Consider the following 24,565-nt stretch of genomic DNA (forward strand, 5'->3'; position numbering starts at 1 on the left):
TGACATCTGTTGGTGAGAAGTTTAATTGAGCACTGTGGTCACAGGTGTGTTGCTTTGTGTAAGCGGGTTCGGTAAATGATACAACTCGTGGATAGAGCTGAGGTTCTTTATTATGACAGCTGTGTTGGTTGGAGGGAGAAGGCAATTGACATGTGTAGCTCTTGTAGGCTCTCATCAGACTGACTCGCAGGAGCGAGCATGCTCCTTTCATCTAAAGCCAGGCATCACTAGTAGAACATGCAAATACAATTTGTTCATATCATTACATCTCCCTTTCTTAATTGAATTCTTTACTTTTAACAAATGTAGTGAATTTAATTATGTCAGTAATTAGCAAATTTAAACTTGAATAAAGTCTTTCCAAATTTTGCAATAATAAATGAAACATTCACATGAAACATTCTATATTTGTTTCACCACATGATCACTTAGAAAAACATGTTAAATGGTTCCAATTAGTCTCTCAGGTGGTTTCACTTTCCTTGAGGATTTTCGGATAGCATGTCCGGGAATTAGAGGGGTTATAACAGTCTGTGTTACAGTCTCTGTTCGTTGACTTGCTATGGTTGGTTCTTTGAGAAGATCTCGGCGGTTTCTTCTTAAAACAGCACCTGACGCAGAACAGTTCCTTTCTGTGACCATGTGTCTGTTTTGTCTTTGTACCATACTTGGTCAACGGTGTGTAGTTCAGGTAGGTTCCGTGTCCTCTGTCATGGTAGAACTTCTGTTTTTGTTTCTGTTGTTCTTTGATCTTCCTCACTTTCTCCCCTTCCTTTGTCTTTAGCAGGTTTTCCGGGATGGGTAAGTTGGATCTCAGCACACGTCCCATGAGTAGCTGGGCCGGGGACATACCACACTCGAGCGGCGTTGTGCGATACACCAGCAAGCTCTTGTAGAAATCCGTTCCACTGTCTGTTGCTTTGTACATCAGCCGTTTCAGAGTCTTGACGGAATTTTCCATTCCATTGGATTGTGGAAAATGTGGACTTGAGGTTATTTGTTTAAAGTCCCACTCCTTGGCAAATTTTCTGAACTTCTCATTGGCGAATTGTGGACCGTTATCAGAAACACTTGGTTTGCAATCCCGTTTCTAGCAAATATGGCCTTCATGCATGTTATCACTGCTTCTGCTGTTGTAGCTTGCAGTCTGCAAACTTCTTTAGCCTGTGACTTCACAGTCTCAGCGGCTCTACACAGTGCTTCCATTTTTGCCGTTTTCTGCCGGGAGTTGTGCTCAATGTCTTTCCTCCGTGGAATCTTCTGTTCCAATTCCTTTTATCGTCCTCTTGTCTTCCAGACCAATTCTGACACCATGTGTTGCTTTGTGTAAGCGGGTTCCGTAAATGATACAACTTCTGGATAGAGCCGAGGTTCGTTATTAGGACAGCTGTGTTGGTTGGAGGGAGAAGGCAATTGACATGTGTAGCTCTTGTAGGCTCTCATCAGACTGACTTGCAGCAGCGCGCATGCTCCTTTGATCTAAAGCCAGGCATCACTAGTAGAACATGCAAATATGATTTGCTTATATCATTACAACAGGCAACTCTCGACTGACACTGCAAAGTAATTACTTCTGGTCTGTACCTGATAATGATTATTCATTATATTCTCATGAATATTACCATATTTTCCGACATGTAAATTACATTTTTTAAAATAGTTTCATGTGTGATTTATGAGCGATTTATGAGTAAAATTATTCACACATTATTTCATTTCACAAGTCATTTTGATACTGAAATGCAAGAGAGTCGTTTAGGCATGCGTTGAGAAGTCAATAATGAGTCTGACGTAAGACATGTTGAAGAGGGGTTTATTGGAATTTATTTATTGGATTTATTGAACATTGACAAAAGGAATTGCCACAGAGAAGCAGTGTGGCACAGGTGATGATTCTGATGAAGACGCGCGGAAATTGTGCAACTAATAACACCAGACATGGCCAAAGTCCGGCCCGGGGGCCAAATGCAGCCCGTGGTCAATTTTCAACCAGCCTGCAGCCTCTGTCATAAAATCAATCAAAAGTCTAGAATAAATACTTTGGGCAGTATGTTGTATGATGTTACCAGCCTGATCTAAATGCTCTCATCTAGAGGCTCAATTAGAAACAGCAAAATAGTGCAGCATATGAGTCATTGACTGAATGAGACTACCATATTTTCTAAAATGACGATTTTCTACATTTTTTAACATTCTAAAATAGCGACAGGAACCAAAAGAACAATTACCTGTTCAACTGTTCCAAAAAAGGGTTGTTAAAATTTTCAATCTTCAATGTCAATTCACATTTAATATGCGTGTTTCAAATGTGCCAAAACACATGTTTATGTTAGTTGAAATTAAAATACAAATCAAATGTGAAACACAGGATGGCTCTCTGAAATCTATTTAAATTAACTGGTGTTGTGGCTGATGCACCAAATCTGGCTACCTTTGCAAAAAGTTTGGACACCTCTAGATTACTTAATTATCTTGTTACAGTGGCTTTTCTGAGCACCTGCTGCTGCTGAGGATGAGTTTTATGACAAATTATATTTTCACCGAAATTAGATAATTTAAAATCTGCCAAAAATTAAAAAATGTAACCTTGTCAAAACTATCACAACTTCCATGGCTCCTTGAAACTTTCTCATGTAACTTATTATATCCACTTCATCAGTTGGTGTGAAATGCGGTCCGTGTATTTCACACCTAGGCCTTCAGTGAAGTCCTATTTAGTCCGACTTGAACAAATATCCCTCGTAATACCATAATTTATGACACAATTCATTTACAAAAGCACACGCACGCAGTACTGGGCGTGGCATCACCTTAATCGTCTACAACACAGGCTATTTTCCGGAGCAATTACACATCAATAAATCTGCATCAGCAATTAGAACTTGTCACGTGTTACGTGATACTGCAAACACTTAAAAATAAAACGAAATTTAAAATCATTTGTCCACAAAGTTTTATTAAGTCCACCAAGAATATGCAATCTTTAACAAGATTTTACGCTAAATTACAAAATGTCAGTTTAATATAAGAAAAACAACAAGACGTTCACAAAACGAACAATTTGTTGAAAATAAAAGTAAACAAATCTTTTTCATTTGTTCTTGAGAATAGGCCCATATGCGACAGCGAGTTGTCCTCTCCTTCAGCCATTGTGGGTTAAAAAAGCGAGTAGATATACTTGGTTTTTCTGCTAAGGTTTCCGGGTCTGATCTGTTGTAGCTTGGTTGATTTGCATAGCGCTGCCTCCCCTGAGGGCTGAGGTAAAGTGAGTATCCAATCACAGGACGCGTATGTCGTGTTCAACGCGAGGCTCTCTAGCTGGCCTTACTATGCCAACTCGTGATCTGATTGGCTATCGCAACTATATATCAACTACATGTGCCCGTTCATGTACAGCTCACAGATGCCCTCACTGTTGATTCTCAAGGTGTCGGTCAGATTTCACACAGCCTGGCGACACAAGCTAGCTGAATTCTGATTGGATTAAAAACTCTGACCTTAAACTACAACACTGAAGGGAGCATAACCAAATGGATATACAGTAAAGTCTCGTTATATCGATATTCAAGGGAGTCCGAAAAAATATCGATATAACCGGGACTGTCGATATATCCGACCCTGTTTGCATGTAATTTTCTCCGTGCGTGCATAGAAATAGTATCGATATAACCGGGACTATCGATATATCCGATATCGATATAACGAGACTTTACTGTAATATAACATCAAGAAAAAAGTATGTACAATAATTATATATATATATTTAGAAAAAATACTTTTTTTAATGAATTTGACTTTTATCATAATTATAATAATGATGTCTGATTATGTTAGGCCAGCAGAGAAGGCCTTGCTGGCTCTGACGGGCCACCACTGCACTTCATTTTGTTTAAGGGCTCCCGTTAAGGTGACAAGAATAATAAAGGTAATGATTCCAAGAAGACCTGGCGTTTGGGATCTAATGGTGTAATTATGATTTACTATAATTCATAAATAATTCACAATATGGATTTTCTAATATAGATCAAAAAATAATAAGGGATTGAAATTGCAAATGGGAAATAGTCAGACGCAATCAAGATAATTTACCATTGAATAATTCAAAGGATAAAGAGGAGTGCATGCTCATGTTGAAAATAACCAATTTGTCACAACTGCTGCCTGAATGATTAACGTCACTTTTAAGTAGCAGACACATACACAGACAATGCATGTGCATGATAAAACGCACTACCCTCCATAATTATTGGCACATCTTCTTAAGATTGTACTCTTTAGCTTATTATACATTTGCTTTTTATTTTTTTGGTCTGATCTATCTTCACTTTTCACGCACCCTGAAACCTGGAAACATGAGCTGTCCACTGTAGTCGTTGCTGTCTCTGAAAAGGTGAATTCAAGCAAATTGTTCAGTGGGGAAAAAAAATTCCACAATATGAAAACATTGTTTGACATGTACCGAAGAGGATTAGGCCCAATAAACTTTATTTAAACGTTATTCTCAGAATTCTGAGTTTAATCTCAGAATTCACATTTTGTTCTCTTTATTCTTTCACTTTATAAAATTACTATTTTAAAGTGAGAATTGTGACTTTAATCTCACAATTCCGACTCTTTATTTTCAGAATTCTCACTTGAATGCTGAGATTAATTCTGAGGTAAAAGTGAGTATTTTGCCAACTTTATTTTTTTGCTTTGTTGGCCCTAATCTTCTCCCGTATGACATCAAATGATTGGATTGGATTGGATTTGGATTGGATTTGCCTTTATTAGTCTCGCAGTGTCCACAATGATTACCCCGACCTCGTTCGTCCCACTTTTGCAGCTTATCTTCTCCCATGATGTTTCACAAAATTCATAATATCTCCAAATTAATTTCAGCCACTTGAATTCTTTCATAGATTAGGGTTTGAAATTTGATTGAAGTTTGAACATTGAGAGCTTCGCTTTTTGGCTCAGGACGTTCTTTACCACGACACACTGATACAAAGTCTGCATCACAGCAGACACTGCACTCATCCAATTATCAACTTTCGTAACATCAAATGCATTAACCCGGGCTCCCTTGCTTCAATGTTTGCCTCATTATCTCTGGACCCAAGCTCCTCTCCTGACGAACTGGTTTCCTGCTACAATCGGACCTCAACGACATTGTCAACACGCTCGCTCCTGTCAAATCCTGTTCTGTTTTATTTACTCCGTTCCATGAAATCGAAAACGCGTCAGCTTGAAAGACTTTATCGAAGAACCAGACTCACTGTTCACAGGATATGTACACTGCTCAACTTTCTCTCGACAAGAACAGTTTCTCTCATGCTAAATCACAATACTACTCTGGACTCATTGACTCAAACACTGGAAATACTCAGGCTCTCTTTTCTCTTTATAACAAAATCATTCAACCCACTGTATCTTTCCCCCCTCACTTGTATTCCTCTGACACATGCAATTCCCTCCTTTAATTCTTTTCTGAAAAAGTCTACAAAATCCACCAGCATCTTGGCTCGTCTGTACCCCTACCCTCCCCCAACCTTCCTACCCCCTCTCATCTCTTATCTTCTTTTGATCTCCCTCATCCCTCTACAATCTCGAACCTCATAACTAAATCCAAGAATTCTTCCTGTGAATTAGATCCCCTAATAATCACCCCAGTCCCCCTCAAAACGGCGGCTGTCACACCAATTCTTAAAAAGCCTGGATCTGATACCAAGGACTTCAAAAACATTTGCCCCATTTCTCACCTTCCTTTGATTTACAAAATCCTTAAAAAAAGTTATTTAGTCCCAGCTACACTCTCACCTCTCCCAGAATAATGTCTACGAACCATTCTAATCTGGTTTCCGCCTACTCCACAGTACAGAATCAGCTATCTTAAAAGTCACGAATGACATTCTTTTGGCAGCTGACGCCAGTTTGCTCTCCATCCTCGTCCTTCTTGACCTCACTGCAGCTTTTGACACCATTTCTCATCCCATCCTCCTTGACAGACTTTCCTCCATAGGGATCACCGTCACGCCCCTATGCTGGTTCCACTCTTATCTCTCTTGCCGCTCTCAGTTCATCCAAATTAACTCCTTCACTTCACAGTCCTCTCCTGTATCTTCTGGTGTGCACCAAGGCCCTGTCCTGGGACCGCTCCTCTTTATCATCTACCTACTTCCCCTTGGCAATATTCTCCGTAAATGTGGCATACAATTTCATTGCTTTGTGGATGACACCCAGCTCTATCTCTACAGCAAACCCGACGCCTCTCTTCCACCTGCTTCCCTTTCACTCTGCCTCTCTGAAATTAAATGCTGGTTTACCCATAACTTCCTCAAACTTAACAGCGAAAAAACTTTCTCCCTCCCATCAGGTGAAAAGCCGAGGTGTCATTCTTGACAGCACACTATCTTTCCACTTCCATAAAGAACTTAACCCGATCTGCATACTTCCACCTACGCAATATCAACCGTCTTCGCCGATCTCTCATCACTCACACCACTGCTATACTTGTTCATCGTCTTTGTCACCTCACGGATTGACTATTGCAATTCACTTCTCCTTGGTATCCCTCAGAAACCTCTCCACAAACGTCAACTGGTCCAGAATTCTTCAGCCCGGATCATCACCTCATCCTTTCACCACATCACCCCTGTTCTCCAAGAGCTCTACTGGCTCCCGGTCAAATATAGAATCAACTTTAAAATTCTTCTTTATACATTTACAGATATCCATAACCTTGTCCCCCACCCATAGCTTTCTGACCTTCAAATTTCTATTCCCTCTCGTTCCCTCAGATCCTCTTCCTCCCTCCACCTCTACATGCCCCCCCATCTCAGCATGATGGGAGACAGAGCTTTCAGCTGCTCTGCCCCCAATCTCTGGAACTAACTTCCTTTCAACATTCTTAACATTGATTCTCTTCCAACCTTCAAATGCCATCTCAAAACTCACCTATTTAAAATTGCATTTTCTGTGTAGCTATCTCTTGTTTCTATTTATAATTGTATTTTATTTATTGTATTCTATTTATCATGGTATTTTATTTATTGTTGTATCAATCCTTGTCTGTGACTGTAAATCAGGGGTGTCCAAACTACGGCCCGCAGGCCGACTGCGGCCCGCAGTCCATTTTTAATTGGCCCGCAATAAATTTTATAAACAGAATGGAATATGGCCCGCACTTCAAATTTTGACACCAGGGGGAGCGACTGTTGACCAAGGAGTTGCTCCACCAAAAAGGCCAATCCCAGAAGAAATGTACCTGTTACTAAACATGGCAGAACCAAAGAAGCGAAAGGTAGAAAGTGAGTGCAGACAGGGTGGGAGAGTGAATATTTCTTCAAAGAATTCAAGGGGAAGTGTGTCTGTTTGATCTGCACTGAAACTGTGGCAGTTATGAAAGAGTATAATGTACGACAAATCTACAGTGTAGATTTTGCTGCAGTAGTCATTTGTCATCATGGTGCACAATGCAACGTTTGCATTGATTCCTACGAGCCATTAAGCCCCTTTCATAAGTCTCACGTACACTTTACAGTCACGGTTTAATGTAAATTTACGTTTTGTAGCGTCACATATGTTGTTAGCTTCTTTTGAATCTTTCTTCTGGGCTGAGGTTCTGTGCATCTATTTTCGAAAATGATATGCAAATGCACGACCTTAGAACGCTTGCAAAAGTCCGGAAGAAAGAAGCAGGCTTCTGATTGGCTGCCGTGCCGAGTATGCAAATTTCAACTGCAGGTAGCCTATGTCTGTGTGCTCGACGACGGTACACGTGTATTGTTTGCGCGTGAAGGCGAGGGCGTCTGTGGAGAGTTTGTAGAGTGTGCGGTCAGGACAAACCATCCATGATTTTAAGGAATTTAACATAAGTAGGTATTATTGAGCTTGAATATTTCGTTGTGTAATATGTTTTGAATGTTGAAAGTGATTCCATTTTTCAATAAATGTTGATTTCTTTAACTTTGCCCCTTCGATGGAAACTTATTAAAAACAGACGCAATCTTGATAAATCACAGTGAATATATTATTTTAATCTATTTCGATTTCCTCCTCTAAGTAGCTGCGAAATAGTATGTAAACGCCATATCTTGCATATTCCTTAAGACAGATTTATTAACTGATCAGGGATATTTTTCACATTTGAAAGACAGTTAATAAATTGAGTTGTAGTGTACTTACTATGCTATGAGGTTTGTACACACTACATTTAAAGGACAACCGGCACAATTTTTTTTGCTTCCCACTGACATCAGAAAAAACGTTTTATAGCATCTAAAATACCCAAAACAGGCAGGCTGATATTTTTAGTTAAATGAAAAACACCAATAAAAATGACTTCAAAATGAATCTGGAAATGGCCAGTTTCAGAAGGTCCCACCCCCTTGTTCGTGACATCACGCCAAGACGTCTTGCCTTGCTCGAGAATCAAAACAATGGCTTCAGATTTGGAGAAGATGCTTTCTCTTTACTCATCCAGTTATGAATATGATTCAAATAGTTCTGAAGACGAAAGCATAAATGCTTGCAATTGATGAAAGGAGTCCTCCCATATCAATTCGAGCCGTCAATGACAGCAATGTAGCACCCAGAAAATGCAGAAGATGGCGCCCAAGCTCCATTGGAAATGGGCTGATTTGTCAGCTGGGAATTTGTGTCAGCGAATATCAAATAGTTGTCTTGGTGCAACAAACAACGATTCACCATCGCATTATGTGTTTTCCTTCTAATTTCGCCATCAACACGGATCAACACGAAGTTTTCAGACTAAACAAAGTACCGCAAAATGCATTGTGTGTCGCTTTCTCGGTCAGGGGCGGTCCAAACGTGACATCTAATGGGGATCATCATCAACTCGAAAACAAGACTTCATGAATATTCAGCGCAAGTCTTAAACCGTAAACTATAGCTATATGCTGTGGAATCTTTGTAAAATACGCTCAGTGGAAGTCATTTGAAGTGATTTTACATATTATGGACATAACTTGTCCGGAGGCGTCGGTAGTCCTTTAGTGCTTTCGGTTTAGTATTTCCGGCCCAAACACTCCCTCCAAATGCTCCTGGCCCGGCCCCTCTGTCAAATCTTAGAACCCAATGCGGCTAGCGAGTCAAAAAGTTTGCCCACCCGTGCTGTAAAGTGTCCTTGAGAGCTTTGAAAGACGCTTAAAAATAAAATGTACTGTATTATTATTATTATTATTATTATTATTATTATTATTATTATTATTATTATTATTATTATTATTATATTCATAATAGCGTAGTGGAGCGCAAGATGTTTTCTTCTTCCTCGGGGGGAATGACAGAAAATAATTTAGAACCACCATTGCAGAGTATGAAAGGTCGTTGTTTTTCCCGTCTATTTCTACAAAGCCCATTTTAAATGATGTAGGTAGGTCTGGAACATATTCCCATTCTATAAACTTAAGGGAAAATGAAGTTGTTTTATGCCCACAATTGGACATTGATTTTATTTTATTCTTTTTTTTTTTTTGTCCTCAGAAATTACGGTACCAACCATGAAAAGAAAGGTTGAGGGCTTCCAAGTAGTTTCCCTGAGCAGAGGTTGAGGAGGCGTCACTCGACTGCACACAGACTGTCTCTCGTTGGCTGCAGGTTGAAAAGTACAAGCAGCAGGTGATTGCATTTAATACTTTTCCAGATGCGCTTTTCAAACTAATGATACCAAAACAGTGTCAGTGTTTAATCTCTTCATGTGCTCCCATACCAACCAACAAATTGTGTTTGAATGTCGCGACACATAAGACTTTGAGTGGCACATTTCAAAAAGTGCCCTGGGAATTGCATAACAACACTAAGGGGACACAGCTGCTTCCAAGGTCGCCCAAACAATCGCCTTTGTTGGTGCCCAGAGGAGGCTTTCCGCGCGACGTGCCAGTCGCACAACGGTGCCTGCTCCAGAATAGCAGTGTCTTGGATACTCTGAAAGCTTGAAAGGATGTGGTCGCTCATGTGGCCAACTGTCGGTTTGTCCATGACAAGCACCTCTTGGGTAGTGCAGGACGCTCGCAGTCAGTTCCAGCGTGACGTCCACATTCTCCCAGTAACTATTTGAAAATAATGTGGAACCAGCTACTCAAGACACGAGCTGCCTCTGCCAAGCCCCAGAAGTAATCATTTCCATCCGGATCGAAGCCTTCAGTTTTTTCAAAAGCGGATTTATGTATGGCATGAACAAATACATTTAGCTTGTATGTGTTTCTTTGTGTGTGTGTGTGTTTACAGTTGAACAAGGTTGGTCTTATTGTGGATATGAACATTAATGTGTGAACAACATTGAGTTGTTATGCTATTGCTTTAGAGTTATTATTTGAGTTATAGTATTATTGTTATTGTTATTGTTATTGTGTTGCACCATTAAGAGTATTTTGTGATTGTACGCAGGTTTGATTTACCGTAGCAGCATCACAATGTTTTTTACGTGTTGACTGAATGGAGGAAACGTTCCCCTCCACAATGTGATAGAAATGTTGGACTTACACGTTATACATTGGTGTTGTTAAAAGAAAACCGTATCATGAAAATACTAGTACTTTACCTCAGAGACTATCATAAAACAGTTGTTTATTCATTTTGGGAGTGAACAGAGTTATCAGAAAGCGCCTTTTAATGTACATAGAATAAAAAGTTTTAAAATGTGTCATTCATTGAAGGTGCACCTAACAATGGTGTGCCTTGTAGTGTGGAAAATATTTACATACACACACCTACAGCAATATTTTTTTGCGAACATTTTGAGCGATTCTTCAATCCAAAACTAGAACATTTCCATTTTGGTAATTACCAGACAACATTGAGTGGTGAGGACAAATTATTTCTGATTATATTTCATTTTAAATGTATTTATTTATTGAGTTAGTCAAATATGTTTAACTACTTTGAAGTAAACTGACTAAGACTCATCCTCCCCTCAATGTGGCATGTTGTTATAAGTGTCTCTTAGGTTCCTTATTTGTGAAAAGGGTTACAAAGTGAAGATATTTTAAATGTAACGCTGAAAAAAATTATGTCATTATTCTTTTTTAAATGTAGTTTTTGATTTTCCTTTCATGTGTACATTCATGACAGGCAGCATTTTGTATATTTGTTATGCACTTTGTAGACTTCGTTTTTTTAACTATCTGAATATATCAGTTTTTAAGATTTTTTCAGAATAGATATAATTCTTCTTTTAATTGTGTTTGATTTGATACTATATTTTGTCTACCCACCTGTTTGTAATTATGTCAAAGGATGAGGCGCAAAAAGTGTCTGGATTTTGGATTTTTGAGGTACAGTAAAGTCTCGTTATATCGATATCGGATATATCGATAGTCCCGGTTATATCGATACTATTTCTATGCACGCACGGAGAAAATTACATGCAAACAGGGTCGGATATATCGATAGTCCCGGTTATATCGATATTTTTTTGGACTCCCTTGAATATCGATATAACGAGACTTTACTGTATTTTGTTGTGACACCATTTCTAAATGTAAAAATATTTATTACATCACAGAAATTAACTGATATTGGGTTTTAATGGGACATCCCTTGGGTAACCATGTTGGGTTGGTTTCCTTCTACTCAATATTTTGGGGTGTTTTTAATTTTTTATTATTTGGTGTCAACGGCCACTCAAAACGTGTCCTAAATAGAATCTCAAAGCCATCTCCTTTTATAGAGCCTCGACTGTTGTTGGCGGCATCATCAGGCATGAAAGGGGTGGAGATGGCTCCAGAGTCCAGCAGTTAAAGAGACCTGAGAGGCCATCGAGTCACTTGTCGCTGGAACGAGCCACCTCATCACGTCTTGACAGCTTCCCGCCATGGCCCCAAAGAAGAAAGACGAGCCCGCACCTGTGGCTGCCCCCAAACCACCACCAGAACCTGAACGTCCTAAGACCCCCGGGTTCAACCCTTCATCTATTACGGTAAAACAAAAAACTAAACTAAACTAAACTAAACACACACACACACACGCAAACGGACGCACGCACACACACACGCACACACACACACACACACGCACACACACGCACACGCACACACACACACACACACAACACCCACACACAAACACACACACACACTTCCTCAATATCTGTCATTGAAGAGACTAATCTCTAGAATGTCTTTCAATTGTAGCTTTTGTATGCAATCAACTGAACTTGAAGCACAATGAGACAACTAATCACATTAAAAAGCATTTGCACAAAGTATGAAGTTTTTTTTTAAATCAAGAATGTACCTACGACAAATGCTACCTTGCTTAATTTACGTAAATGCACAGCTGTAGATTTTCCTGCAGTAGTCGATTGTCATTGTGGTGCACAATGCAACGTTTGCATTGCTTCCTACGAGCCACCAAGCCCCTTTCATAAGTCTCACATACACTTTACAGTCACGGTTTAATGTAAATTTACGTTTTGTAGCGTCACATATGTTGTTAGCTTCTTTTGAATCTTTCTTCTGGGCTGAGGTTCTGTGCATCTATTTTGGAAAACGACTTTATAACGCTTGAGAAAGTCCGGAAGAAAGAAGCAGGCTTCTCATTGGCCGCCGTGCCGTGTATGCAAATTTCAACTGCAGGTTGCCTATGTCTGTGTGCTCGGCGACGGTACACGTGTATTGTTTGCGAGTGAAAGCGAGGGCGTCAGTGGAGAGTTTGTTGAACGCACGTCAGGACAAACCATCTATGATTTGGCGGAATTTAACACAAGTAGGTATTTTTGAGCTTGAATATTTCGTTGTGTAATATGTTTTGAATGTTGAAAGTGATTCCATTTTTCAATAAATGTTGATTTCTTTAACTTTGCCCCTTCAATGAAAACTTATTTAAAACAGACGCAATCTTGATAAATCACAGTGCATGTTATTTTAATCTATTTCCATTTCCTCCTCCAAGTATCTGCGAAATAGTATGTAAACGCCATATTCCTTGAGACAAATTTATTAACTGATCAGGGATATTTTTCACATTTGAAAGACAGTTAATAAATTGGGTTGTAGTGTTCTTACTGTGCTATGAGGTTTGTACACACTACATTTAAAGGACAATCGGCACCATTTTTTTTTTTTGTTTCCCACTGACATCAGAAAAACGTTTTATAGCATCTAAAATACCCAAATCAGGCAGGCTGATATTTTTAGTTAAACACCAATAAATATGAGAATGTGAACATGCTGACAGATGAAGTCCCGTAATGCCATAACACTCTTCTAGAACATCACAGAGATGTGTCTCATTGAAAAGTTGCAATTTCTGCAAGGCGATGGACCAATTAGAATAAAATCCTTACAAAATGGGTTTGGATGCAGAGTAATGGGAATGGATGTAGCGCAATGGTGTAAAATAGCAATACAAATAAAGAAATCAACAGAGTGCTATAAATGGTAGTAGGTAGATTACAGTTTATTGTGGTATCCACGATTCAAGATTAAAAACGCACATCACTCAGAAACATCCTCCTCAGCGATGCCGTCACTATCGGGATGAAATGGCAATGCAATACCACACTGTTACTTGAGATTGAAAAATACAGTATCCGTTTTCACTTTTCAAAGCATCACATCATTTCATATCATGCATTATTGAATTTTAAGGAAAGTTCTCAAAGCAAAGTGTTGCTGTGTGGGGTTCAAAGCATTTTAGTAGAAGTAAACATATCCAAAATACATGCCTTAACTGATCCTGTCACTGTAAAGTGACCTTGAGAGTTTTGAAATGCACTTATAAATGAAATATATAGTTCGGAATGTCTTAGAAGTAAAAAGAGTATCAGATAGAATGATGAGTCTGAAGCTAGAAATTGAAGGTGTGATGTTTAATGTTGTTTGTGGGTATGCCCCACAAGTAGGATGTGAGCCGGCGGAGAAGGAGAAATTTTGGTTGGACTTTGATGAAGTCATACAAAACATCCTGAGAAGTAAGAGGGTTGTAATTGGTGGAGAGTTCAATGGACATGTTGGCGTAGGAAACAAAGATGATGAGGAGGTGATGGGCAGGTTTGGACTCCAGATGAGGAACGCTGAAGGACAAAATGGTGGAAGTTGAAAAAGGAAGAGTGTTGCATGATATTTAGGAAGGAGGTAAGACAAGCACTGGGTGGGCAAGAGGTCCTTCCAGATGACTGGCAAACTACAGCGAACATAATCAGAGACACAGGTCGGAAAGTACTTGGTGTATCGAGTGGAAGAAAGGTAGATAAGGAGACTTGCTGGTGGAATGGGGAGGTGCAGGAGTGTAAACAGAGAAAGAGGTTAGCAAAGAAGAAGTGGGACAGTGAGAGGACGGACGAGAGTAGACAGCAGTACAAGGAGATGCAGCGTACGGTTAAAGTAAAGGTGGCAAAGGCCAAACAAGAGGCCTATGATGACTTGTATGCTAGGCTGGACAGCAAGGAAGGTGAGACTGATCTTTACAGGCTGGCGAGACAGAGAGACAAAGATGGTAAGGACCTGCAGCAGGTTCGGGTGATTAAGGATAGAGATGGCAATGTATTAACAGGTGCCAGTCGTGTGATGGCAAGATGGAAAGAGTACTTTGAAGAATTGATGAATGAGGAAAATGAGAAGGAACAAAGAGTAGAAGACGTGACTGTTGTGGAACAAGACGTAGCAAGCATTAGCAAGGATGAAGTGAGGAGGGCGCAGAAGAGGATGAAGGGGGCAAAGGCACTCGGGCCTGATGATTTACCAATCGAGGTATGGAAGTGTCTTGGAGAGGTGGCGGTGGTGTTCCTGACTGGGTTATTCAACAAGATCTTAGATGGTGAACAGATGCCTGAAGAATGGAGACGAAGTGTACTCGTGCCCATTTTTACAATGAAACTCTGGGAATCAGTAGTTGAAGCTAGACTAAGAGCAGAAGTGAACATTTGTAAGCAGCAGTATGGCTTCATGCCAAAAAAAGAGTACAACAGATGCAGTGTTTGCTTTAAGAATGCTGATAGAGAAGTACAGAGAAGGTCAGAAGGAATTGCATTGTGTCTTTGGAGATCTGGAGAAAGCGTATGACAGGGTGCCCAGAGAAGAGCTGTGGCATTGCATGAGGAAGTCTGGAGTGACAGAAAAGTATGTCAGAGCGGTGCAAGACATGTATCATGACTGTAAGACAGTTGTGAGGTGCGCTGTCGGTATGACTGAGGAATTCAAGGTGGAGGTGGCACTCCACCAGGGGTCAGCTCTGAGCCCCTTCTTGTTTGCTATGGTGATGGACAGGCTGACAGACGATATTAGACAAGAATCTCCTTGGACCATGATGTTTGCAGATGACATTGTGATCTGTAGCGAGAACAGGGAACAGGTGGCGGAGAAACTAGAGATGTGGAGATATGCCCTGGAAAGGAGAGGAATGAAGATCAGTCGCAGCAAGACGGAATATCTGTGTGTGAATGAGAGGGATCCAAGTGCAAGCTACAGGGGGAAGAGATAAAGAAGGTGGAGGATTTTAAGTACTTGGGGTCAACTGTCCAGAGCAATGGAGAGTGTGGAAAAGAGGTGAAGAAGCGTGTCCAGGCAGGCTGGAGCGTCTGGAGAAAAATGCCAGGTATGTTGTGTGATAGAAGGGTTTCAGCTAGGATGAAAGGAAAAGTGTATAAAACAGTGTTGAGGCCAGCCATGATGTTTGGACTGGAGACGGTGCCGCTGAAGAAAAGACAGGAAGCAGAGCTGGAGGTAGCAGAGCTGAAGATGTTGAGGTTTTCTTTGGGAGTGACCAGGTTGGATAGGATCAGGAATGAGTACATTAGAGGGACAACTCATATTAGAGGCTTTGGAGGGAAAGTCAGAGAGGCCAGACTGAGATGGTTTGGACATGTCCAGAGGAGAGAGAGTAACTATATTGGGAGAAGGACGCTGAGCCTTGAACTGCCAGCCACGAGACCGAGAGGAAGACCGAAGAGGAGGTTTATGGATGTGGTCAAAGAGGACATGAAGGTAGCTGGTGTGAGAGGAGAGGATGCACAAAACCGGGATAGATGGAGGACATTGACTTGACATTTGATTTGTGTGTGTGTGATTCCCCTGAGGGGAAAAGCCGAAAGGAAAAGAAGAAGAAGTATGTATGTAACGCCTTTCTCTCTTCTAATGTTATGTTGGACGGTGGAGGTCTGGCACTTCTAAGAAGGGCCGATATTTTAATGCGCAGATCATCTGCCTCTGCATAGGAAAGTTTGTTATTTTTAATAGCTGTGATGTAGTCTATTGTTAGATTCTGAGAAATTTAAACCTTTCGTCAGTACCGCCTTTTCTGTCTCTGAAAGATCTCTGTCAGACAAATTTTTGATCCAATTCTCCCTTGAAATCTGTTCATACCTATTTTTTCCCGTGTTTACAAGTAGCTGTGATTGTTTCTGTAAAAGTAATTTTTGAAATTTACCCTTCTGTCTCTCTTTGGTTTTGTTGTGGTGCCTCATGTATTTGATAAATTCGCACACTTCCTGCTATATTTTGTGGGTAAATTCAGTTTGTAATCGTTGATAATGAGTTTCTATTTCTGACTATTTTTTTATCTCTGTTAAGTCTCCTAATTCGCAAATTTAGTATTTTCCTAGTATAATTTTGTTGCATTTTGTCGGCTAAGTATCTGGGTTCCAGGGGTGCTTGCTTCAAGCATTTAGGAATTAACCGGCTCTGTCTACAGCTAAGATTGAAAGGTGGTTCTTTAAGTCAGCTAATTTAATAGTGGCCTTTTCTAAGTTACGTACCAGCGGAAGGATGTCTCTCCCAAGGTTGGCAGCAATACGTCTGTGTAAGCTCTCAGTCGTACAGGCGTGGTCCATCGATGAAAAGGTTTCTTCAGCCGTCATCTGTACTTCTTTCAAGGTGTCTGACGTTTCGCTTCTTATCCAAGAAACTTCTTCAGCAAACTAAAGTCTTACTGGTAGTTTAGGCCCTATATTTCAGAAACTCCTGCAATGTAAGGTACTGCTATTCCTCTCCTTTTTGTGTCTTCAGAATTTTTGGTTTCATTCCCTATTCTTTCTTTCTGACATTTGTTAAATGACCACTGGGGATACCCACAGTTTTTGAGTGCTCTCCTGATATGTTTTGACTCCTTTTCTCTATCTTCAAAGCTTGTTGGTATGAGTTTAGCCCTATGCTGGAGGGTTCTGATAACTCCTAGTTTGTGTTGTAAAGGGTGGTTAGAATCGAAAAGTAAGTCTTGGTCAGTGTGCGTAGCCTTCCTAAAGACTTCTGTTTTTAGCGCTTTGTCCTCTTTTATAATTACTTTAGGATCCAAAAAGGCTAGTTGGTTCTCTTTAATGTCTTCACAAGTAAATTTAATGTTGATGTCTACCGAGTTAAGGTGATCCGTGAACGATTGAATTTCTTGTTTTTTAATTATGACAAAAGTAGTGGATAAGGAAGGAAGGCGAAACGTCCGAAACCTTCAGTTTTGTACAGATGACGGCTGAAGAAACCTTTTCATCGATTGTGTGAGATTGACATTTAATAAACAAGGTTGGAGTTGGCAGGGACGAAATGCGTTGTCATGTGTATGAAATCAAGCAGTAAAAATAACAACTAGAAGAAGTATTTTGAGATTGGGACATCTTGTTGCAACATCACCATTGCCCAACCTTTCTTGATATTTAGCTGCTACTTATTTAGTTGCCAAACGCTTGTAAAATTCGGGTAGGAATGATGACGATAAGTGACAACCATGGAGAAACAATACATACGAAAGCATCTATTTACAGTACTTGCAATGCTTGACAGGAGCGAGACAACACCAAGCAATTTTGGAAAGAGCGATAGAGACACCTTGTGATGGCGACGAGGCGGTGCAAGCTTCGTGGAGTGGTGACATGTGACACTGGCACAGGATTGAGGCACGAGGCGTTTGACAACAGCAGACCTTATTTGCAGTATGAATGTACCCGCACCACGTTTTGCGTTAAAGAGATGCTTTTGATGCAAGAAATAAAGACAGAATCGCACCTTACTGGAGGTATAGTGTCCACCCTTCATATTTCCATTTTTGTACATTTAATATGCTGCTCTGCGATTGGCTGGCAAGCGGTTCAGGGTGTCCCTCACCTACTGCCCGAAGACATCTGGGATAGGGTCCAGCACCCCCGTGACCATAGTGAGAATAAAGGGGTCTGGAAAATGATAAAATGAATGCATGAATGCATGAATGCACGAATGAATGAATGAATGAATGAATGAATGAATGAATGAATCTGCCGAAGACATGTTTCAGGTAAATTTATCGCAGTTTATCTCTTGTCTGAGATAAACTTTATCTTGGGTTGTTAGTGCAGTACAAATTGGCATTTTTTCATGTTTTACAAAATTACAGTATTTATCATCCATCCATCCATTTTCCATTCCGCTTATTCCTCATTAGGGTCACGGAGGAGGGGGTGTGTGCTGGAGACAATCCCAGCAGTCTTCGGGCATGAGGCCGGGGACACCCTGAATTGGTTGCCAGCCAATCACAGGGCACACAAAGACAAACAACGGTCACTCTCACACTCACACCTGGGGACAATTTGGAGTGTTCAGTCTGCCTGCCATGCGTGTTTTTGGAAATTGGGAGGAAACCGGAGGACCCGGAAAAGCCATACGCGGGCCCGGGGAGAATATGCAAGCTCCACACAGGGAAGCCGGAGCGGGACGCGAACCGCTGACCTCTGCACTGTGAAGCCGGCATGCTAACCACTCGACTACCTGTACTACCGCCCAGTATTTATCATGATTTACATTATTTCTATTTTCATGATGTTTGGTGTAGCTCTTCCTAAATGCCTTTGAGCAGGAGGTTGACTACACTCAAAACTGGGTGCCAGCCAATCGCAGGACACACAGAGTCAAACAACCATTTCCACGTTGGCTGGCGGCGAAGTTGCAAGCACTACACAGGCACTGCTCAAAGAACAGTCTTGCAAAAATACTTGTTTTAAATTTTGTGGATGCCTTGCAATGTTTTGCTTTGCCATAAATATGGTAGTAGCACACCTGAGTTTGTGGTCCTCATGAGAACTCCTGACCTTGCGGTGTTCACAGACTGCATGACCTAAAATTAAATAGACAGTCGCTGCCAAGGTCAGGGTCAATGCAGAACAATGATAATGGGGCTGCAACTCGATATGATAGAAGCACCCTTGTTGTCTCTTTTCTTTCAACCTTTTTAATCTGATACATGTGGCCTTTTTTGTTGTCTCTCCAGCTGGAATTCACCGCTGAGCAAATCGAAGGTATGCTTTTAAGGGCTTTATCTTGCATGCTATTTGTAGGAGGGCCAGGCTGTGCATTGACTAATCTCATGACTAATGTGTGGAAAAACATTGAGACAACAGCTGACCATCACTGAAATGTATTATTATTATTATCACTGTTGGAATTCAACATGGCAATGAAGTGAATAGAGGAAGGCCTTCAGGCTCAGTTGTGCAGATTCTCGGTTATCCAGTTACGAATTTGAAAGGTGGTGGTGGTGGTGATGGACCCCCAAAAAGCAGGCAGGAGGGAGGAGCTGGGCGTATTTTACAATTGAAATAAAGCCAGCAGGAACGAAATCTCAAACAACAAAGCCATCAGAACTAAAAGGTCCAAAGTAGCAAACAACACCATGAGTAAAATATGACAAGACAAAATAACCCTAACAGGATGAAACAAACAATGAGGGTTTAGAAGTGGCATGGTTACTTTCGAGCGCCTCATTGTCACCAGTGAGTGCACACACATCTTACACTGAAAAAAAGCTATGGGGACTTTTTTCCTGACTTAACAGCCAGTGTCTGTAATGTAGTTGCACACCGGTGTGGCTTTTCCAGACCTTGTGATGGTGAGGAATATTTGACACAATTAAACATTGCTAGTGTTTTTTGCCCTAACAGATTTCAAAGATGCATTCCAGCTGTTTGATAGAACTCCTAACAGTGAAATGAAGATTACCTATGGCCAGTGTGGTGATCTCATTCGAGCCTTAGGGCAGAATCCCACCAATGCCGAGATCATGTACGTGCTTGGCAAGCCCAAAGCTGAAGGTTTGTAAGGTCTTTGTCAAGATGTGCTATTCATTCTCTTATTTTATTTTTTTAGAGGGGGTTGCATGCCTCATGCACCAGTGAGTACCGGTGGTTTTACCTCAATGGACGCATGCTATTGATAAGATATCCGAAATTCTCTCAATGGGTTTAAATCATTTATCGTTAAACTATTTTATAAAGACAAGAATGAAAAGGACTTGACATTTTAAACTGAATTTACCTTCTGACATTTTCATTTAAAACTCACATATTGCTTTTATTGGCATATGTGGAGCTGAATTAGGACCCAGGAGAAAAGAGAAAAGTATCTATGAAAATACAAAGTAACTACAGACAAAACAGCTGGATGCAAAAGACACGGAAGTGCTGACACGCTGGTAGAATCCAAACATGTCACTGAGTAATATAAGTTTCAATACTGTGAGACATCAAGCCAATAGGACTAAAGACACAAAGAATAAAAGAGCCTCAGCAATTGCATAGTAAATGAAAGATGAAGAACAACTATCACAATTTGCAAGGCGGTGGTGGTGGACCCCAAAAAACACTTTCTACTTCTTTCTGTCCTTTCCTCTTCCTTTTATCTCTTTGCTGCTGTGAAATGCAAATTTCACCACTGCGAGACGAATAAAGGTAAATCCAGTCCAATCCAATCCAAAAGCAGACAGGAGGGAGTAGCAAGGTGTATTTGACAAATTGTATAAAATATAGTCAGCAGGAACAAAATCTCAAGCAACAAAGTCATAAGAATAGAAAGATCCAAAGTAGCAAACAAAACCATGAGTAAAACATGACAAGGCAAAACAAACCTGACAGGGTGAAACAAACAATTACCCGACCATGAATGGTCGTGCCCGGAGTCCTTTTAACTGCCACTGAGTCAAACGACCAACACCTGTGCAGCTGCAGGCGGGGACCTACAGGGCCAACCGTTGGTCACATACTGAAACACTGAAACATGGATATGAAAAAAAAATAATTTAGTATACTGCATGATCAAATGATTTTACAAAATAAATTCTAGTTTTAAATGATTTTTAAAAATTGTTTTTGTTTTGTGATTTTCAGAGTGGGTGAGTGTACTTGTGCGTTGGAGTATGAGTAAAATGTCTTCATTTCGCAGACATGCAGTCCAAGATGCTGGACTTTGAACAGTTCCTGCCAATCCACCAACATATCTGCAAGGCGAAAGACAGGGGTACCTTTGAGGACTTTGTGGAGGGACTGCGGGTTTTCGACAAAGAGGGCAACGGCACCGTCATGGGCGCTGAGTTGAGACACGTTCTAGCCACACTAGGTAAACATCACCATTTAGTGTACAGTCATTTCCATTCCATCGCGGGTGACAGGTATTCAGTCTAACTGTGTAGTAGGGTCTTTTAGATTAGTTTATCACACTATTTTGTTCTGTCGCCCACTTATTTTGGGTGTAATTCCATTGTTGGCTACTAGGTGGTGGCTCACATAAAATGGGCAATGAAAATTTTGAAAGAAGTTTTGCTGAAGATGATTAAATGTGTAATACTTTGAAATCCTCTTTTAGTGTTTTACGCCAACAGAAACTGCTGAAAAAGAGATTTGGTTCATTTAAAATGAAAAGAGGAATTGGTACATTTTCCAATACTTATGTCCTATCCAGTGCTTTTGCTCCCACCCAATATATCTTTTGTTTAAAATGTGTGTGTTTGATTTTAAAAATGTAGAATTTTGAATGTTCTAAATGTATGTTTAGTGAGTATTTATGTACTTGCTAAATTGCAACAAAATTCAATTAATTTCAATGCTTTGCGATAGCCAATCCAGCTAGTGTCCAATTTGCTGATGTCACAAAGATAAACGTTGAGATTTGTGGTCTTTTAGGTGAGAAGATGCGTGAGGATGAGGTGGAGCAGCTGATGCAGAACCAAGAGGATGCCAACGGATGCATCAATTACGAAGCTTTTGTCAAGTATCTAATGGCTTCTTGAAAGAAAAATGATTTCAAAGTCCACTGTGGTGCTACCTTATTTGGTGTTATGTTGACAGTTGGCATTTGTTGATTTTCCTCCTTCAGTTCACTGGGACAACAATAAAATCTGGAGTGTCGCCATCAGTCTGTCTAGTACAATTGGTGTTTATTGGATTGCAAATAATGTAAGGGGAGATACAGAAGAAAGACAGAATATTTCAAACATATCCATATCCAATCAGTTTGAGTGAGTATTTCTTTCCAAAATGAGGCTCCGACCTACAATGTGATATATGCCGGAATGACATGCCGGCTCAGACGTCGCCCGGCCAAACAAGGTCAGTGTCAGGTGCTGGGGAACCAGAGCACCTGGGTGAAAAATGGGCTACAGGAACAAAGCGGAGATGGACGAGATGCAATAACATGGCTCTGTTGGAATGCTACTACTCAAGCAACCCTAGTCAGAGGGGTTACATGCGGAGAATGGGGGCTGAATGGTTACTTCGAAACCCACAGTCACGGTTGACCACGAAACAACTAGTAGCTCAGTGTTCCAATATCCACAAACGGTAATTGCTATCACAACTTGAGATTGATGAGGTACAACACAAATTTCGAGGTGAAGGGCCCCAGGCTGCCATATCAGAGGAAGAGGTTCAACCAGAGATTGGGAGGCGAGCCCCAATGAATGATGAGATTGGGAAGTCAGCCCCAATGAATTAAATGCTGAGCGAAGCAGCAACTGACCTGAGAGATAAGATCATGGCAAGATTGAAAACTGGGCAACTAAGAAACCGATTACAACGGCTATGTGAAGTACCACCTGAAAGTCTCAAGGAAACTGTGAAAGCAGCACTGAGACCCTCCAAGGTTGGAAACTGAAAGATACTGGAAAGGCATGTGGGAGAAGGAGGTCGCACATAACAGCAGTGCACAATGGCTGGTGACTCTGAAAGAGGAGCACAGCAACCTCCCTGAACAGAACCCAGTTACCATCACAGCGGCAGACATACAAGAAAGAGTCTCAGGAATGAAAAACTGGATGGCACCAGGCCCGGATATGGTCCACACCTACTGGCTAAAGAAACTCACAGTCTTGAGCTCCACGATGCTGCCGTCTTAATAAGACCAGACGCGTGGATGTGTCTTTTTATTTCTTTTATTTCTGCAACACAGTATGGCAGTAGGGATGGGTGAAGTCGCATGGGTTTCGTCTGGTGCTTAACTGCGCAACAGAAAAGCAAATGTGCTTCAAAGTTCCACTCGACAAAACGTGAATTAAATAATGACACAAAAAGTAATCTGGACTCAAAAGGAATCAGGGAACTAATTAGATAACACTAGACAGTACAAAAGGGGAGACAAAATAAGATATTGTCATTAAAATGCGCGTTAATCCAGACCATCAGAGAAATGCGACTCACCATAAATCTCATCCAGATTGTTCTGGAAACTATGGGCTGGACTTGGTGCCACACTGTGCGCCGTTGCGTCACTTCCTGTCATAATTTAATAATCTTCATGCACAACTCCGTTATATATATATATATATGCTGTGAAATACGTCTGTGTAAGCTCTCAGTCGTACAGGAGTGGTCCATCGATGAGAAGGTTTCTTCAGCCGTCATCTGTACAAAGGTGAAGGTTTCGGACGTTTCGCCTCCTATCCAAGAGGCTTCGTCAGCGAACTAAAGTCTGACTGGTCGTATCGGCCCCATTTATATATCCCTAATGTCCAGACATGGTGGCGCCGGACACAGCTATGATAGGTCCCTACTCTCAGGTTGGGGGGGGCGGGGGACCCCTCCCTGTGGCCCCACTGATTGTTCCTACATTCCTGACTAACGACTGGCCTATTACCCCCACTGCCCCCGGTATCACCTCATCAGCATAACGACCCTCGTCAGCATTGCGAAAGTTGCCTAACCTGTTTTGCCTAAGCAGGCTATTGTATGAACGATCCAAATTGAACCTCACCCCACCAGTCCGGTTTAATGAAGGATTTAGTTGTTTTATAAGAATCGCTTCTTTTACGCCCCTTTCAAACCATCTATGTTCTTTCGCTAAGATTTTAACCTCATTGTCGTCAAATGAGTGGTTGCTAGCTTTTAGGTGCAAATGTACTGCCGATTGAGGCCCACTAGTATTATCCCTGCGATGTTGATAAAGTCTTTTTTTGAGAATTTGTTGAGTCTCCCCAATGTACTGCTCTTTACAATTTTCATTCTTACAATGTATGGAATAAACTACATTACTTTGTTTTTCATTTGGTAGCCTATCTTTTGGATGCACTAATTTTTGCCTTAACGTGTTTATTGGTTTGAAATAAGTAGGAATTTTATGTTGCCAAAGGACTCTTTGTAATTTTTCAGAAACTCCTGCAATGTACGGTACTGCTACTCCTCTCCTTTTTGAATCTTGAGAATTATTGATTTCGTTCGCTATTCTTTCTTTCTGACTTACATGGAAGAGATGGAGAAACAGGCCCTCACATCCTTCCCAGGGACAAAACCTAGACACTGGTTTAGATATGTGGACGATACTTTTGTCATAATTAAGAAACAAGAAATTCAATCCTTCACAGATCACCTCAACTCTGTAGACTTCAACATTAAATTTACTCGTGA

At 40.8% G+C, this 24,565-nt stretch overlaps 1 protein-coding gene across 1 annotated transcript; it reads left to right on the forward strand.

Annotated features, from left to right (window-relative positions):
- The first annotated feature begins 11,755 nt into the window (after nucleotides 1-11,755).
- myl13 (myosin, light chain 13) lies at nucleotides 11,756-22,082 on the forward strand. Its single transcript, XM_089008625.1, has 5 exons — nucleotides 11,756-11,920; nucleotides 19,168-19,195; nucleotides 19,838-19,987; nucleotides 21,114-21,287; nucleotides 21,851-22,082. The coding sequence occupies exons 1-5, from the start codon at nucleotides 11,816-11,818 to the stop codon at nucleotides 21,955-21,957; spliced, it is 564 nt and encodes a 187-aa protein (XP_088864751.1). The 5' UTR covers nucleotides 11,756-11,815; the 3' UTR covers nucleotides 21,958-22,082.
- The last annotated feature ends 2,483 nt before the right edge of the window (nucleotides 22,083-24,565 follow it).

Source organism: Hippocampus bargibanti, linkage group LG11 (genome assembly GCF_051943395.1).
Source record: "Hippocampus bargibanti isolate YZ-2025 linkage group LG11, ASM5194339v1, whole genome shotgun sequence".
NCBI classification, from domain to species: domain Eukaryota; kingdom Metazoa; phylum Chordata; class Actinopteri; order Syngnathiformes; family Syngnathidae; genus Hippocampus; species Hippocampus bargibanti.

What these genes read in the sequence shown, in the direction of transcription:
- myl13 (XM_089008625.1), top strand. Translation starts at nt 11,816, where the DNA reads ATGGCCCCAAAGAAGAAAGACGAGCCCGCACCTGTGGCTGCCCCCAAA. An exon ending in CACCGCTGAGCAAATCGAAG is followed by an intron (nt 19,196 to 19,837) that starts GTATGCTTTTAA and finishes TTGCCCTAACAG; the next exon opens with ATTTCAAAGATGCATTCCAG. An exon ending in ACACGTTCTAGCCACACTAG is followed by an intron (nt 21,288 to 21,850) that starts GTAAACATCACC and finishes GTGGTCTTTTAG; the next exon opens with GTGAGAAGATGCGTGAGGAT.